Source organism: Lissotriton helveticus, chromosome 12 (assembly GCF_964261635.1).
Source record: "Lissotriton helveticus chromosome 12, aLisHel1.1, whole genome shotgun sequence".
Lineage (NCBI taxonomy): Eukaryota > Metazoa > Chordata > Amphibia > Caudata > Salamandridae > Lissotriton > Lissotriton helveticus.
In genome coordinates, this window is record NC_136073.1 from 194,333,767 (window position 1) to 194,347,329 (window position 13,563).

Genomic DNA, 13,563 nt, shown 5'->3' on the forward strand with positions numbered 1-13,563 from the left:
ATTGTTTGCCATAGCTGCCATTCCACACTGCCAACTTTACACATTCCAATGTACCTTTTGATGTGTCTCCTTGGGAAGAAATCTAGGACAGTTTTATATGTATGTATATTTGCAGGGTGCTTGTGTCGTGCAAATCTAATCATAAAGCGATGGTCCCCCGTAAATGGCTGGAGAGGGTACAGATATTATTTCTTTGCAGAAAAAGGGTCGCTCTTCAAGGATTGTGGAAGCTGTTCCTTTTTGGATTAAAGTCTTACTGCAAATTTCCACAATAAAAGTTCACCATTACTAAAACTGCGTTGAATATGACCTAAGGATAAAGTTCGAGTTTTTTATTGTTGAAATTGTAATGCTGTAAGCTTTGATAAAAAGACTGAAACACAAACTGAAAATGCTTTTAGTTTGTCAATAAATATTGAGCTGATTTAAACTCCGTGCTTTAGTTTAACTGGTGGTTGCAGGGGAGGACTGGACTTTCATTTTGCATCATCAGACTTAAGACCAATAACAAGAGTGATAAAGGCAGAGAAGTGGGTGTGGGACAGAGGTAGAATAAGACAGAAGAATAGTAACAATGGTTGAAAGCAGGGATGAGAAAGAACCCGCACGAATGTTTTGAATGATCAGGGAGTGCATGTACATGGCATGAGTGGAATCAAGATGAGGCAGACTTGCTAGTCTGCAACCCCGATTTTTGGCAGCGCCCGTGGTGTGCTTCATATGACAGCGCCAATGGTGTGCTTCATTTGACAGCGCCAATGGTGTGCTTCATTTGACAGCGCCAATGGTGTGCTTCATTTGACAGCGCCAATGGTGTGCTTCATTTGACAGCGCCAATGGTGTGCTTCATATGACAGCGCCAATGGTGTGCTTCATTTGACAGCGCCAATGGTGTGCTTCATTTGACAGCGCCAATGGTGTGCTTCATTTGACAGCGCCAATGGTGTGCTTCATTTGACAGCGCCAATGGTGTGCTTCATTTGACAGCGCCAATGGTGTGCTTCATTTGACAGCGCCAATGGTGTGCTTCATTTGACAGCGCCAATGCTGTGCTTCATTTGACAGCTCCAATGGTGTGCTTCATTTGACAGCGCCAATGGTGTGCTTCATTTGACAGCGCCAATGGTGTGCTTCATTTGACAGCGCCAATGGTGTGCTTCATTTGGCAGCGCCAATGGTTTGCTTCATTTGGCAGCGCCAATGGTGTGCTTCATTTGGCAGCACAAGTGACATGCTTCAGGGAAAAACTTTGGGCCATGGCATCTACTTTTTTAACAAATTAAGCAGTGTTTAAACTACACTAGTTACAAATCCATCCTGGTCTCAATACATAATATCTGTACACATTGCATTGGGAACAAGTGTAAAATGCACACTACATTACCTATGTTTTTAAAGGCTTGACACTGTGTATAGGAAGCATATCTTTTTGATTTTGTTTTTGGGGGTTTTGAGGTGATTTAAATGATGCTCACAGTTGTCTGCTTTTTCCCACAGTGTACAATAGCGGTTTCCAGCTTGCTGCAGCGATTCCCAGAGCCTGTGTTTTATCAACCATACCTGCAGTATGGAGGCAGCAGTGGGACGCCCATGTTGTGGCCAATTCCGGTACAGAACATGAACACACAATGTAAGATTATTCTGGCCTAACATGCCATGTCTCATTATCTTGTGTATGTATATGTGTATGTATATGTCTATGTTTCCAATGCCAAGGAAAGATAGACATATACATCCACTATTGGAAGCCACACTCTTGGAAGTAGGGTAATCGAAAAAGTGTCACAGTTCAAACGTATGGTGGCATGCATCATCAGTTGTTACATCATTGAACGTCTCTGCCATTCGCTTTTGTGTTACGAGCTGACAAAGGCAAATGGCCAGTTCGAAGCAGCAGCAAGTGTTTGGACACAACGAGGAAAGCCTGGAAAGGCGTGGAATGGTGTGGCTCACTGGTTAGAGGCGGCAGACCCGGAAGCAGAGGACGGCCCGGGACCAGGGTTCAATTCCCGACGCGGCAGGGTCGTGGACCAGGGTCAGCGGACTCGATAATTCTCGCCTCGGTGCCTACTCTAACCAGGGATCACACTCGGCAACTCTGGGCATTAGCTTGCCTCATCTCTACAACGGCCCCCCACATACGCCAGGGATGCCTGGTTTCACCTTGGAGATACCCAGTAGGGACCATCTCACAGGGAAAGCCAGGACGGGTTCCCCAGCGGTCTACAGCGCGGAGATACCCCATGTGGGGTGATTCATGCGCTTTACAAGACACCATTACATTACAAATCCCAATTGAAGTAGCCCTTTGCCACGTGACAATAAGTGATGTGTAATTCAAAGTTTCAGGCTTTAGATGGTCATTCATTGCATGCACGTTCAGTGATTACAACATTAGAGGGCTCGCCATTGAGCCCTACCCTTTTCAATATCTATATGGCACCACTGGCATTTCTAGTAGAGTTGTTTGCCATCAAAATGGTCTTGTATGCAGATGATACACAACCGTTGTTGCCTTACACGGGGGACTTGGACTTTGCTAAACAATCGTTTTCACTGTTTCTGGTAGCAGTGATGGACTGGGTTAGATCCACTCTCCTTCAGTGCAACCCCGACAAAACAGAAATGCTGCTGTTTGGCCCTGATCTTTTTCCAGAATCGACAGGTGCCGGGCCAAGCATTGGAGTTCTGATCCTCTGCCCTTTCAACCGCCTCCACCCCAACCCTCTCCTCTCCCCCCCACCCAAATTGCTAGGAACTTGGGTGTTATGTTTGATAATCTGCTCTCTTTTAAAGCCCAGATACAACTGTGGTGAAATTGTGTCTCTGGTTCCTACGAATGCTGAAGAAATTCCTTGATCTCCTGCTATGGGAGGCATGTATAACATTAGTTAGAACATTGATTTTGTAGAGCTTGGACTGCGTCAATGTGCTTTACCTGAGGATTACAGAAAATCTCTTTGACCTCTTGCAGATGGTGTGGAACATGGTAATCCAACTGCTGTTTAAATTGCCTAAACGTTCTTCCATGACCCACTTTAGGAAACAACTGCACTGGCTGCTAGTCCAAAAGAGAGTGAGGTTTAAAGCCTTAAAAATTGCAGATTGTGCCTTTTACAATACTGGACCCAGATATTTGAATGAGAGGATCAGTGAATATTGCCCGATTAGGGCCCTGCACTCCAGGATTGCATGGATTATTGCTGTCCTTCGTTTTAGAAGGAAGTAGCGGGGATGCCTCCTTGGTGGTACTGGTGGTGAAGCTGTGGAACCAACTTCGACTGCATCTAAGAACCCTTCCCGATTAAGCGAACTTCCAAAAAGTCTTGAAAACCCATTTGTTTAGGCTATAGGTCTGCTCACAGTCTGGTTTCTGACGTAGAGTCGAGACACTCATTGAGCAGCTGTGCGCTTTATAAATCAATTATTCATTTATTCATTCATTTTAACAAGGAGTGGATCATAAGGAAAATAGCTTAATGGTCACAACATTAAACTCCAGCCAAGGATTTTGTGTCTCTAGGTGTCTAGGAGAAAAGGTGCTTATGAACTGTGGAGAATACCCAAAATATATATATTTTTCACTCTGGCAGACAACATGGCTGTCTTAACAATGAGGACTAGGGGGTTTGTCACTGAGGCCTCATGCTTTTCAGAGCTCTACTCTCCTACAACATATTTTATTTTATAAATGGCCATACCCATAGATGGTGCCAAATGACATAGCTATCATATTTGTTTTTCCCTGGACCTAATTTTTATTAGGACTCAGCTAGAAAGCGCATGTGCTTTCTCGAAGAGACTGTTGTATTCATTATGTAGGCTTCAGCTCGTCCATAGGCTTCCCATTTGCTGGCTCCATCATCACACTCATATTCTTTCTCCCCACTTGCAATCATCATGCTTCTTCTTGTTTTTATCCCTTCCCGAGAGCATGGACAAAGCACTACTATCCATTTGTCATGTGGCCGATCGGTATATTGTCGACAGTGCTAAGTTAGCATGAGCCCTGCAGCCATGATGCCGCTTTTTTTTTTGCAAGACTCTGTTTATCCCTTTCACATGAGAACTGTTTGCTGTGTTTGTTCTCTGCTTGTTCTTGGAGTTTAGTCTGAACATTGTGAGCAAGGTTGATAAACAATGCCCCTTGTTATTCTGTTCTGGTCAGGCCCCAGCACTTAGACAAAACACACTAGTGCAGCTGCTGCTGGAAGCTCGTACTTTGATATTACAGGTATACATGTTTAGGTGAGACACACTTGGAGAGAGGTCTTTCTAAGGAGAAGAGAAGCACGCACTTACAATGTAGAAATACGATCTATAGTCTAAGTTATGGGGACTGCTGACAAAGCCCATAGATCTTCTATTATATAATATCATTCCTTCTGGCCAAGGAGAGGGACATTAGGCATTATAGTCCTTTCTCCATAGTCTATATAAGAATACATCTCCATTTATGATCTATGGCCTAGCTACAATGCTAAAGATATTCATGTTATGCATTTTTCTGCTTGTTGTGGCACGCATACTGCATGTTAGAGCACGTTAGTTAAAATAAACATTTTGAACTATATTCTTGTCTCATTCAGATCTTATTGTGGACAGGTATGAGAGTGTGAGTGAAAAGGTGTGTCTTGTTACTGTGAGTCCTGATAGATACAGGAGTGTTGTGCTCTGGGTGCCTCATCATTTGCCTCTCTGAGTGTGTAGGAGGGCGAGTGAGACACTATAGCTAGTTGGTCCTGGGCTCATGGTTATTAAGACGGTAGGACGGCACAGTCCCTATACACCGAAGTCCCATAATCCTGCACATAGTTCTGTGTATGTGCAGAATCCCTGTAACACATTCACTGCTCCCATTTTAGGACCATTTTAGTACTTACATTGTTCTTTGTTTGAGCACTGCACACGAGCGCTTGTGTTTTCACTCAGTCCATTCTCTGTTTGTTGTTGTCTCTTTCAATATTCTTCTGAGAGCACCATTTCTGTAAAAAGGCTGTAAATCTTGTTTATAAGTGTGTGCAGTGGAAAAGCTTGCCTCCTATCTTGTTAAAAGCTTTCCTCTTTACTTTTCACATATGTTTCTTTTTATTAGCACTGGGGGAGGATGTGGCATAACTGCTTGATTAACCTACTTTGAAGCTGGTGAGCTGGGTTCCAGTCTTCATGACAAGCTTGACATCCTGTGATTCTGGGCAAATTCTGGCTTGTTTTATGCTTGCAATGCTTGCTGCTTGCCACCACCCGTATTTTTTTTCACACAACGTGTGAATTGGAAAATGTTGCCTTATACTTTGTTAAAGCTTTCTTCTTTACTGTTCCCCTGTGCTCCCTTTTATAAACACTAGGAGAAGACGCAGAGTCTCTACATGAGCGGCTGACTTTGAAGCTCGAAAACCAGGTTTGGGTCTCTGCGCCGGCTCAACATCCTGAGATTCTGGGCTTATCACTTTCTATGATCCAAAAAAATTAATGAATGCGATTGGTAATCATGCACAGCAGTGGTTCCCAAACTTTTGACTCCTGAGGACCCCCATTGAATCACTACTGGAAGCCGGGGACCCCCAAGCAATTTGTACAATTTACATTTCTTTTTTAAAATGCCTTTTGAAGCAGAGGCAATTTCAAGAGGGAGACAGCCTGAATTGGGTCTATTGGCATGGACATGTATGCATACAGCAGTGTATTATTTAGTGGTACCCAAGGGCTTGTGGAAAGTGAGCAATCAGAAAGCAGCACGAAAATCCTACTGCTGATCCTGGCTGCTTCTATTTTTACCTGCCTGCCAAGTAACGGTAACCTATACACATATACCTTTATTGCTTTTATTGTATTGCCTGTATTTTCATTGTTGTGTCTGTGACTGCTGTTGTCTGTCTTCCCCCGCTACTAAGTACCAGCACTTCTTCCCCCCCCCCCCCCCCCCCCCCCCGGGTACAGCATTTCTACTCTGCAGTGCATGCTCACATGATTAGCATTTCACACGGGCAGTGACCCTTATTTCGCATCAGCAAAACGTGTGAAGTCACCACCACCCGTAGCTGTGTGGCATGAAGGAATCGAAGCACTTTAAATAGGCAGTTTGAAATGGCCTTCCATCTTTGCAAAACAGCTGAGGATCATTGACAAGGAGCCAGCCAGGTGCAGCGCCTGAATATCAGGTTTGCCTCCAGTGCCAGGCAGGGGGCCCAGGACTGGATTCCTACATCCAGCGCCTAGCCTGGAAGCAGATTCCAGCAGTCGGGCCTCCCATCCATACAGCTATGCTGAAAACCCAGTACCTCAGAAGGACCATTTTCAACTCGTAGCCTGCCTGCCACTGGGGTCTGACAGTGTCTTTCACCTGATTCATTTCCCCCCTGCCGAGATGGACATTGAGCTCATAATGGGTGGGGAGGAGGTGGGGGAGATGGCCTGAGCGGCCTCCCTGGAACTCTGGCGCGATTGGAGGAAACCTCTACCCTGGTGGAGACTCTGCAGATGCCCAGAGGACCCTGCAGTGCTCACTCTCTCTGCTACTGAGAGTTCTCTGGCCCTGAGGCCTTCTGATCCCAATCGACTCTGCCTGCTGCAAAGGGGGATAGAAAAAATAAGTTACACATGCCACTTTCAGCGATGCCAGTGCCGATGATGCCTAGTGAGCATACTCTGTTACTGTCAGGCATATTTTATTTTACATGTGTTTCTAGCTGTTAAAATAGCCACACTGGAGTTAAGATGAAAGAGCAAATAGATGCCTTTTAAATGTTGTCTTTTCTCTTGCTAACGGAGCTTGAATGTGAGGCTATACCATCGAACAAATTGCTGCTTATTCTTTTAACATGGAGATTGATGTTTACTTTTCTTTCCCCGACTGCAGGGTGAGTGCATTCTTGAAAGCTCGTAAACATAAATACCTGTGAATGAACTGTACAAATATTTCAAATTTAGAACTAGAGAGGACAAATGAAGCTGCCCTTTTGTTATTCTGAAGTGTCATGAAAGAATTGAATAGAATACTCTACTGGGGGATGCGCAAAAGCTAAATATTCTCCAGAGTCAGGGGTCTAACCTCCATAGGTGCTGCAGATGCAGTGACACAGAGGTGTCCATTGAAACCAGATTATCGCTGTATTTCACATATCAAACCGGGGTAAGTGGTAATTTCCTCCCTTGCACTCGGGCTCATGGCACACTGGATATCTCACTGGCTGGAACCCTATTCCACACATTATCCTTGGTGCGCTGCATAGTTTTTGTCAGTAAAACTACATCTGTGCAAATTTAGTGGTAATGAAAATGGAATGGAACGACAGTGCGCTACTACACTATGCACCACCAGTTACATACCACACCAATTCCTGTAAATGTTGGCCAGTAGCCCCACCCCTAAACCCACCTCCTTGCCCCGCCCCTTCGGTCATAGCTCAATTTGGTGAGTACCTGCACTTTTTTCCTGCATTTAAAGCACTGTCTGTGCCCCTTATTCTTCCCTCTGTTCCCCTCGCTGTCCCCGTGCTCTCTCTGCCCGGTCTTTCCTTCTGTACCCCTTGCTGAAATGTGTCTCTGCCCGGTTTTCCCTTCTGTTCCACTCGCTGCCCCCATGCCTCTCTGCCCATTTTGCCTTCTGTTCTTAGCTGCCCCTATATTTCTGTATTTTGCCTCTGTACCATTAGTTTTTTGTGCCCGTCTGCCCTCTGTGCCACTTGTTTTTCCCTCGTTTTTTGTGCCCTTCTGCCCTGTTCCACTCGTTTTTTGTGCCCTTCTGCCCTCTGTTCTACTCGTTTTTTGTGCCTTTCTGCCCTCTGTTTCACTCGTTTTTCCGTCGTTTTTGTTCCCCTTTTGTTTTTGTGCCACTTTTGCCTTCTGTTCCGCTCGTTTTCCCAGCTGCGGTGCCCCCTGTGGCCCCCCTGGGAATGTCTTGGGGGTCCGCGGACCACAGTTTGGGAAACGCTGATGTACAGTGTTCCAATACCTTTGGGTCAAGTTTGCGCTATATAAAACTGCAAAAAATAAAAGGTAGTTTCTTGCTGAATACTATGGAATGCTTTTTAAAATAGACTTTTTATTTTTTGTAAAGATTTTGCACTTAGAAAATTATTACTCACCCAGTTAATTCACACGTTCACATCTATAGCTATTCTACAGGCTCAGGCTTCATACTTTTTTACTTCTCTTACAGCCATGCTGAACAGCAGACATGCTGACATGAATGTGACAAAAGCAGAAAGCAGTGATGAAAAAGAACCTGCAAGGCTGCAACAAGGAGACAGGGAGTGTAGGTTGGTGGAAGGACGTGGCATGAGGTGGAATCAAAACTAGGCAGCCTTGGTAGTTGGCAACCCCAGCATTTGGCAGAGCTAACATTGGTCCCTAAAAAAATGCTTTGGGTCCCTAAACATATGCCTGAATACTAGGCATATCTCTAGAAAGGTAAGTTAAGGGTAAATTACCTGCCCAATCACCATCTTGAAAAGAACCATAAGGCCAACAATACTGCATGAAAACGTAGTTTGTGTGTTAAGTTTGACCTTAATTTGGGGGGTGGCAACTATAATTTGAAACCTCAGTTGTGCTTAAGATTTGTCTCCTTTCAGAAATATTACAATATTAAGACAAAGAATAACCAGTAAAAAAACTGGGACCAGATTTCCGAGGCAGAGAGCGAAGCCTCAGTCCGGCAATACCTGACCAACTGTAGTAGCATGGGAGTGTATGCAATGCTCGAGCCACATCAAACCCTGCCCTGACTGCCCACACCCTCCTGACTGGACCTCTTCCCCACTCTGTTCACCTACTCAGACTTACCACCTACTCAGAGGAGGTGGTAAATCTCAGTAGAATTATCTTTAGAATCAGGGATAACCAAAACAAAAAAAACAGTATTTTTGGGACAGCACAGATATTCCTGATGTTGTGGGGACATAATCACATAGTGGCCAGATTTTGATGGCGAGACACTGGCTGAAGTTGGTAATCCCAGCTCTATTGCCTTCTAGTCGCAAACCTGCCACACTTGTAATGAAGCTCTATTTGGATTCATGTTTATACAGTTAAAGTGAATGCAATTTTGACAGACGTGCACTGAGTTCCTGCTATCCAGGTGCCCAGTGGCCGATTCTTTCCCTAACACTGTACAATTGTTCCCGAAATCAATTGGCTATACCATCAGCATCCACTGCATGTACCTAGTAAATGGTACCCAGTGTACCTAGGGCAAGGAGTAGAAAATGGTCCTTAAGGGCTGCCAAATGTATTGTGCATCCCTAAAGGACACCCCTCAGCACCTCCATGCAAACTGCTATTGCAGGCTGCATGCCACGGTGCAGACAAAAATTAAGGTAGGACATGGCACACCTGTGTGCCATGCCTGCAGACACAGCATGCAGTGTAGGTAAGTCACCCCTACAGAAGGCCTTACAGCCCTATGGCAGGGTTCACGCTACTACATGTGGAGACATATCTGCTTGAGCATGTATATGCCCCTGTGATGTCTAAGTCGATTCTAAGATGTTACAAGTGGACAGGAAAGCGATTCTGATTACATGTGCTAGACATTGGAAGTTATGCGTTCCCCAGCTACATAATGGCTTCACTGGCACTAGAGATGTTTGGTATCAAACATATCATATTTATAAACCCACACTGATTGCAGTCATGGATTTATTAATACTTGCACCAAGAGGGCACCTTAGGGGTAGCAGAGCTATATCAAGGCAGGAGGCTTAAACGGTCTCTGCTGCCTTTGATAGGCGACCCAAGGCTTAACCAGATAGGAGAAATGCCACCCCCTACCCGGGTCCATTTGGCAACAGGTCAAGTGGGGAAAATTAGTTTGTCAGGAAGCGTGCCCCCCTCTCAAGCTAGCACCACCCCTAAGGTGGGCTACCTAATGTGGGAACGACTTTAGAAATTCCACCATCTTAGTTTTGGCTGAATTTGGCCCTCTGGGTCAGGTTTATGTCCACTTCCCATAGGAAGTGGTCATATAGAGGGTATAGACACCCTAAAGGTAAGTAGCCTATTGACTACTACCTCTCACTCCCCGTAACACCCCTAAATTGAGTATTTAGGTGGCACCCCTGACACCAGGAACTTAGATTCAATGGATCAAGAAGAGATGGACACTGAGAGCCACAAGATAAAGCAAGCAATGAAGACTGCTGTGGATTTTTGCCACCAGACCCTGCCTGCCACACTAAGTCTTGGCAGTCGTGACCCAGTGACTTGTCCTGCAGCTGACCAGCTTACAAGAACCCGAGGAGACTGCCAGCCTTCGCAATTCACCATGCAATTTCTCTTGGAGAAGAGTAGCTACTCCACTGCAGTCCGAAGGTACTAAAACGCAAAGTCTGGGCTACAGAGTTGCCACTTCTGAGCCAGGCCTACACAGAAGCATTCCAAGAAGAGGACCATGTGCTCCTTAAGGTCAGATCTGTCTACTCAACAAGTGAGAGGACACCACAATCGACCATAGCTGCACAGGACGAATACTCACGGTAACAGACCCCTTGCAGCAAGCAGAGACTGTCAGAGTCAAGTTGGGTCTCCAGTGACTCCAAGACATTGCAGCTATCTTCCAGAGTGGCCCAGTTGATTTCACATCCTCAACTGGAGAGACAGGCGACCACAAGGTTCTAAGGTGCCCAGAGCTCAACCGGCCTTTCCACTCTGCACCCAAGCACCCTTTTCCCCAGGTTCCTAGTGACCCGAGCCCCCCATTGGGAACACCGGGACTTGTACCCAAGTACCTCTCTGCAGCCTGTTCTAAATGGTTCCCTTCTTTCAACCGACATAGCGCACAGTTCCCAACCAGACCATCAACTCTGCAACCACACCCCCCAGAGAAGGTAACGAGTAACTGCTGGTGATACTTTGGACCGTGGCTCCCTCCCAGCCTAAGTCTCAAAGGTCCCCAGAAACCAAATGCAAATAAATGCATGCTATACAATCCTTTTCAGACTTCGGAAACCTCTCTGTGTAAAAGCGCATTTAAGTGAACATTGTATCTACATGCTAAGATCAATATTTAAAAAAGAACTTATTTTATATCAAAAGTTATTAAAAAAAATACAACTTTTACTGAATTGGTCATGGATTTATTTTGAGTATGTGCCTCATTTATTACCTGTGTGTGTGTCAACAAATGCTTAGCACTACCCTCTGATAAGCCTAACTGCTCGCCTACAGCACGACAGAAGTGAGCATCTGGGATATCGTTTGTGCCTCTGTAAACCCCCAGGGGTTTGCCTGGACTCCTTACACAGTGTACCTCTTTCTGGTCCACTATATAAAGAGCCAGCTTCCTACAGGGTTGTCAAACAAATGTGTTAGAGGCTATCCATTCCATAACAATTAATATCACCAGTTTAATCTCATGCCCTCTGGCTTTCATCATAACAAGATCTATCATATGTGCTAACATTGGCTTTTGTATTGGGAGATCTTTGAAATTTGATGGTCATTCACAAACACATTGTAATATCCAACAGAGATAATCCACTGGAAACGATATTCACCAGAAATCTAAAGAAAACAAATGTTCCAAAACTGCTGTTGATTACTGTGAACATGTTAATTGCTTAGATTTAGGCTCACTCATAACAAGGCTACCAAGGTGAGATATGAACTGGTTTGGACCCAAGGATATCTTCTTCAATAACTAGGTGCCAGTGATAAATCGTAATGTCTGGAATCTTAAAAAGTGTTATCAAACCCTTACCCACTAACCTAGATGGTGTGCTTCATCATCAGGTTTCACCCACCCTCTCTTAAACAGCATCTTCCTTACACCGAAATGCTAAGGGTCAAAAGAATTGTCTCCGATTCCAACAGAGCACGCATACAACTGGAAGAAATGACCCTTAGATTCAAAGCCCGCGGATATCCTGACCAGATCTTGACACAAGCCACCAACCGCTGTGCACTTAAACCCAGATCTGAACTATTATCTACACAATACAAACCAACAAAGAATCTAACTACAGTTGTGTCGAAATATTCCATTATGAGCACAGCCTACAAACAAATTATCAAAAAGCATTGGCAAATTCTAAAATTAGTAGAAGATTTTAATCACATTTTCGATAGAATGTGTAGAAAAACGTGAAGGCAGAGATAACCACAACTTTCTACTACAGCGGGAAAACGTTTGGCTTACCCTCCTTGATTCCATGAAACCTCATGGTCTCAATGACCGTATGGAATTCAGTTGCTACTTTTACAGACCTTTGTTCACCGACTGGTATCATCTGCCCTATTCTTTACTCATTAATTTGTGTTTATTTTATATATTGCATATATTTTTTTTTATCTGTCATTCATATTTGTTAATAATGTATGATACACCTTTGTGCACCTCAATACGCGCGAAATACATATCACGTGCAAAATACACATCACATACCAATCCGCTGGTTTATAACTTTATTTAACACGACAATGCATGCAACAACAATTGCTGTTAACTGTCTAGTCTCTTGTTGATGGTACTGAATAGGCATCGGGCATGCGTCATTTAAACACACCCCCAACGAACTTGTTTGCCATCCTACTATATCGGTTACAGAGAGGACAGCACCACGCTGTGAAAGGCGTTTATACTTTAAACACCGCAATTCACTGGTAAGCAATATTGCAACGTGGTAACCAGCCCATATATGTAACTTCCTCGATCCATCCGCACACAGTGCGTTAACCGTCAAACCTATGTTAGTGCACGTCGGAACCTACCACATGCAGCATAAGTTTTGAGCGCTCATTTGCACGCCACAAAACACTACCCGCTATAGCTAATAGATTAACAGCAGTAGTTGCCATCTCACGCTAAATACCCGATGTATAAATTGACCAGTTACTATGCACCACTTATTGAGGTTAACGATTCAGTAATAAGAATAACTATGCTAACGTTGACCAGTAGTATTTGATCCTGCAACATTAGGCTTTTGGTCCGTTCACCTTTATATTTATATTTATAAACACTTAACCTTCACGAAGACCGCACCACCGTTTTTTACGTCCAATTTTTTGCAACTAACGTTTCACCACCATCGTTATTATTATATTTCTTATGGAGCACAATCACTTGGGATGTTAAAGAACCTACAACCTTTGTGACTTCTTTACATTCATAAACAGTTCTTGATTACACCATATCATTGTTTTCAGAAAACCCCCGGATGAAGGCATTTTTTGCCAAAATGCATTGGGATGTATAAATAATTGTTAAGTTATATACAATGCACTCTGGGATGAAGATATACTAAGAAATTGAAAGGATGTTATTCAACATAACTGTGACGCAACAGTTTAAATAAAAACGCATTTTGAATACCAAGGAGTGTGTTCACACTAAGCTTTATTGACAAACCTGAAGAAACCTTTTTTAGAAAGGACAATATACCTGTTGCCTAGGGGACATTCCCTATATCCATAGGGATGTACCGTCATTTATCATCATCAGGTTTGTCACGTTCGCCTGACAGTTTTGAGAAGGTAGGGGGGGGGGCGAACAGCCATCCTGTCTGAATGACAGTGAGCTCTTATGAGACCTAAATCTAAGAGCTTGCTGTTATTCAGACA

General features: G+C 44.1%; 1 protein-coding gene across 2 annotated transcripts in view; it reads left to right on the forward strand.

The window, feature by feature from the left end:
* The window catches only part of LOC144799736 (meckelin-like), a 347,109-nt gene that overhangs the window by 164,453 nt on the left and 169,093 nt on the right, over positions 1-13,563 (forward strand). For both annotated transcript variants that reach the window (XM_078671255.1, XM_078671257.1), the window contains exon 12: positions 1,498-1,630. In XM_078671255.1, the coding sequence (XP_078527381.1) occupies positions 1,498-1,630 (133 nt within the window). The remainder of the gene's footprint in view (positions 1-1,497; positions 1,631-13,563) is intronic.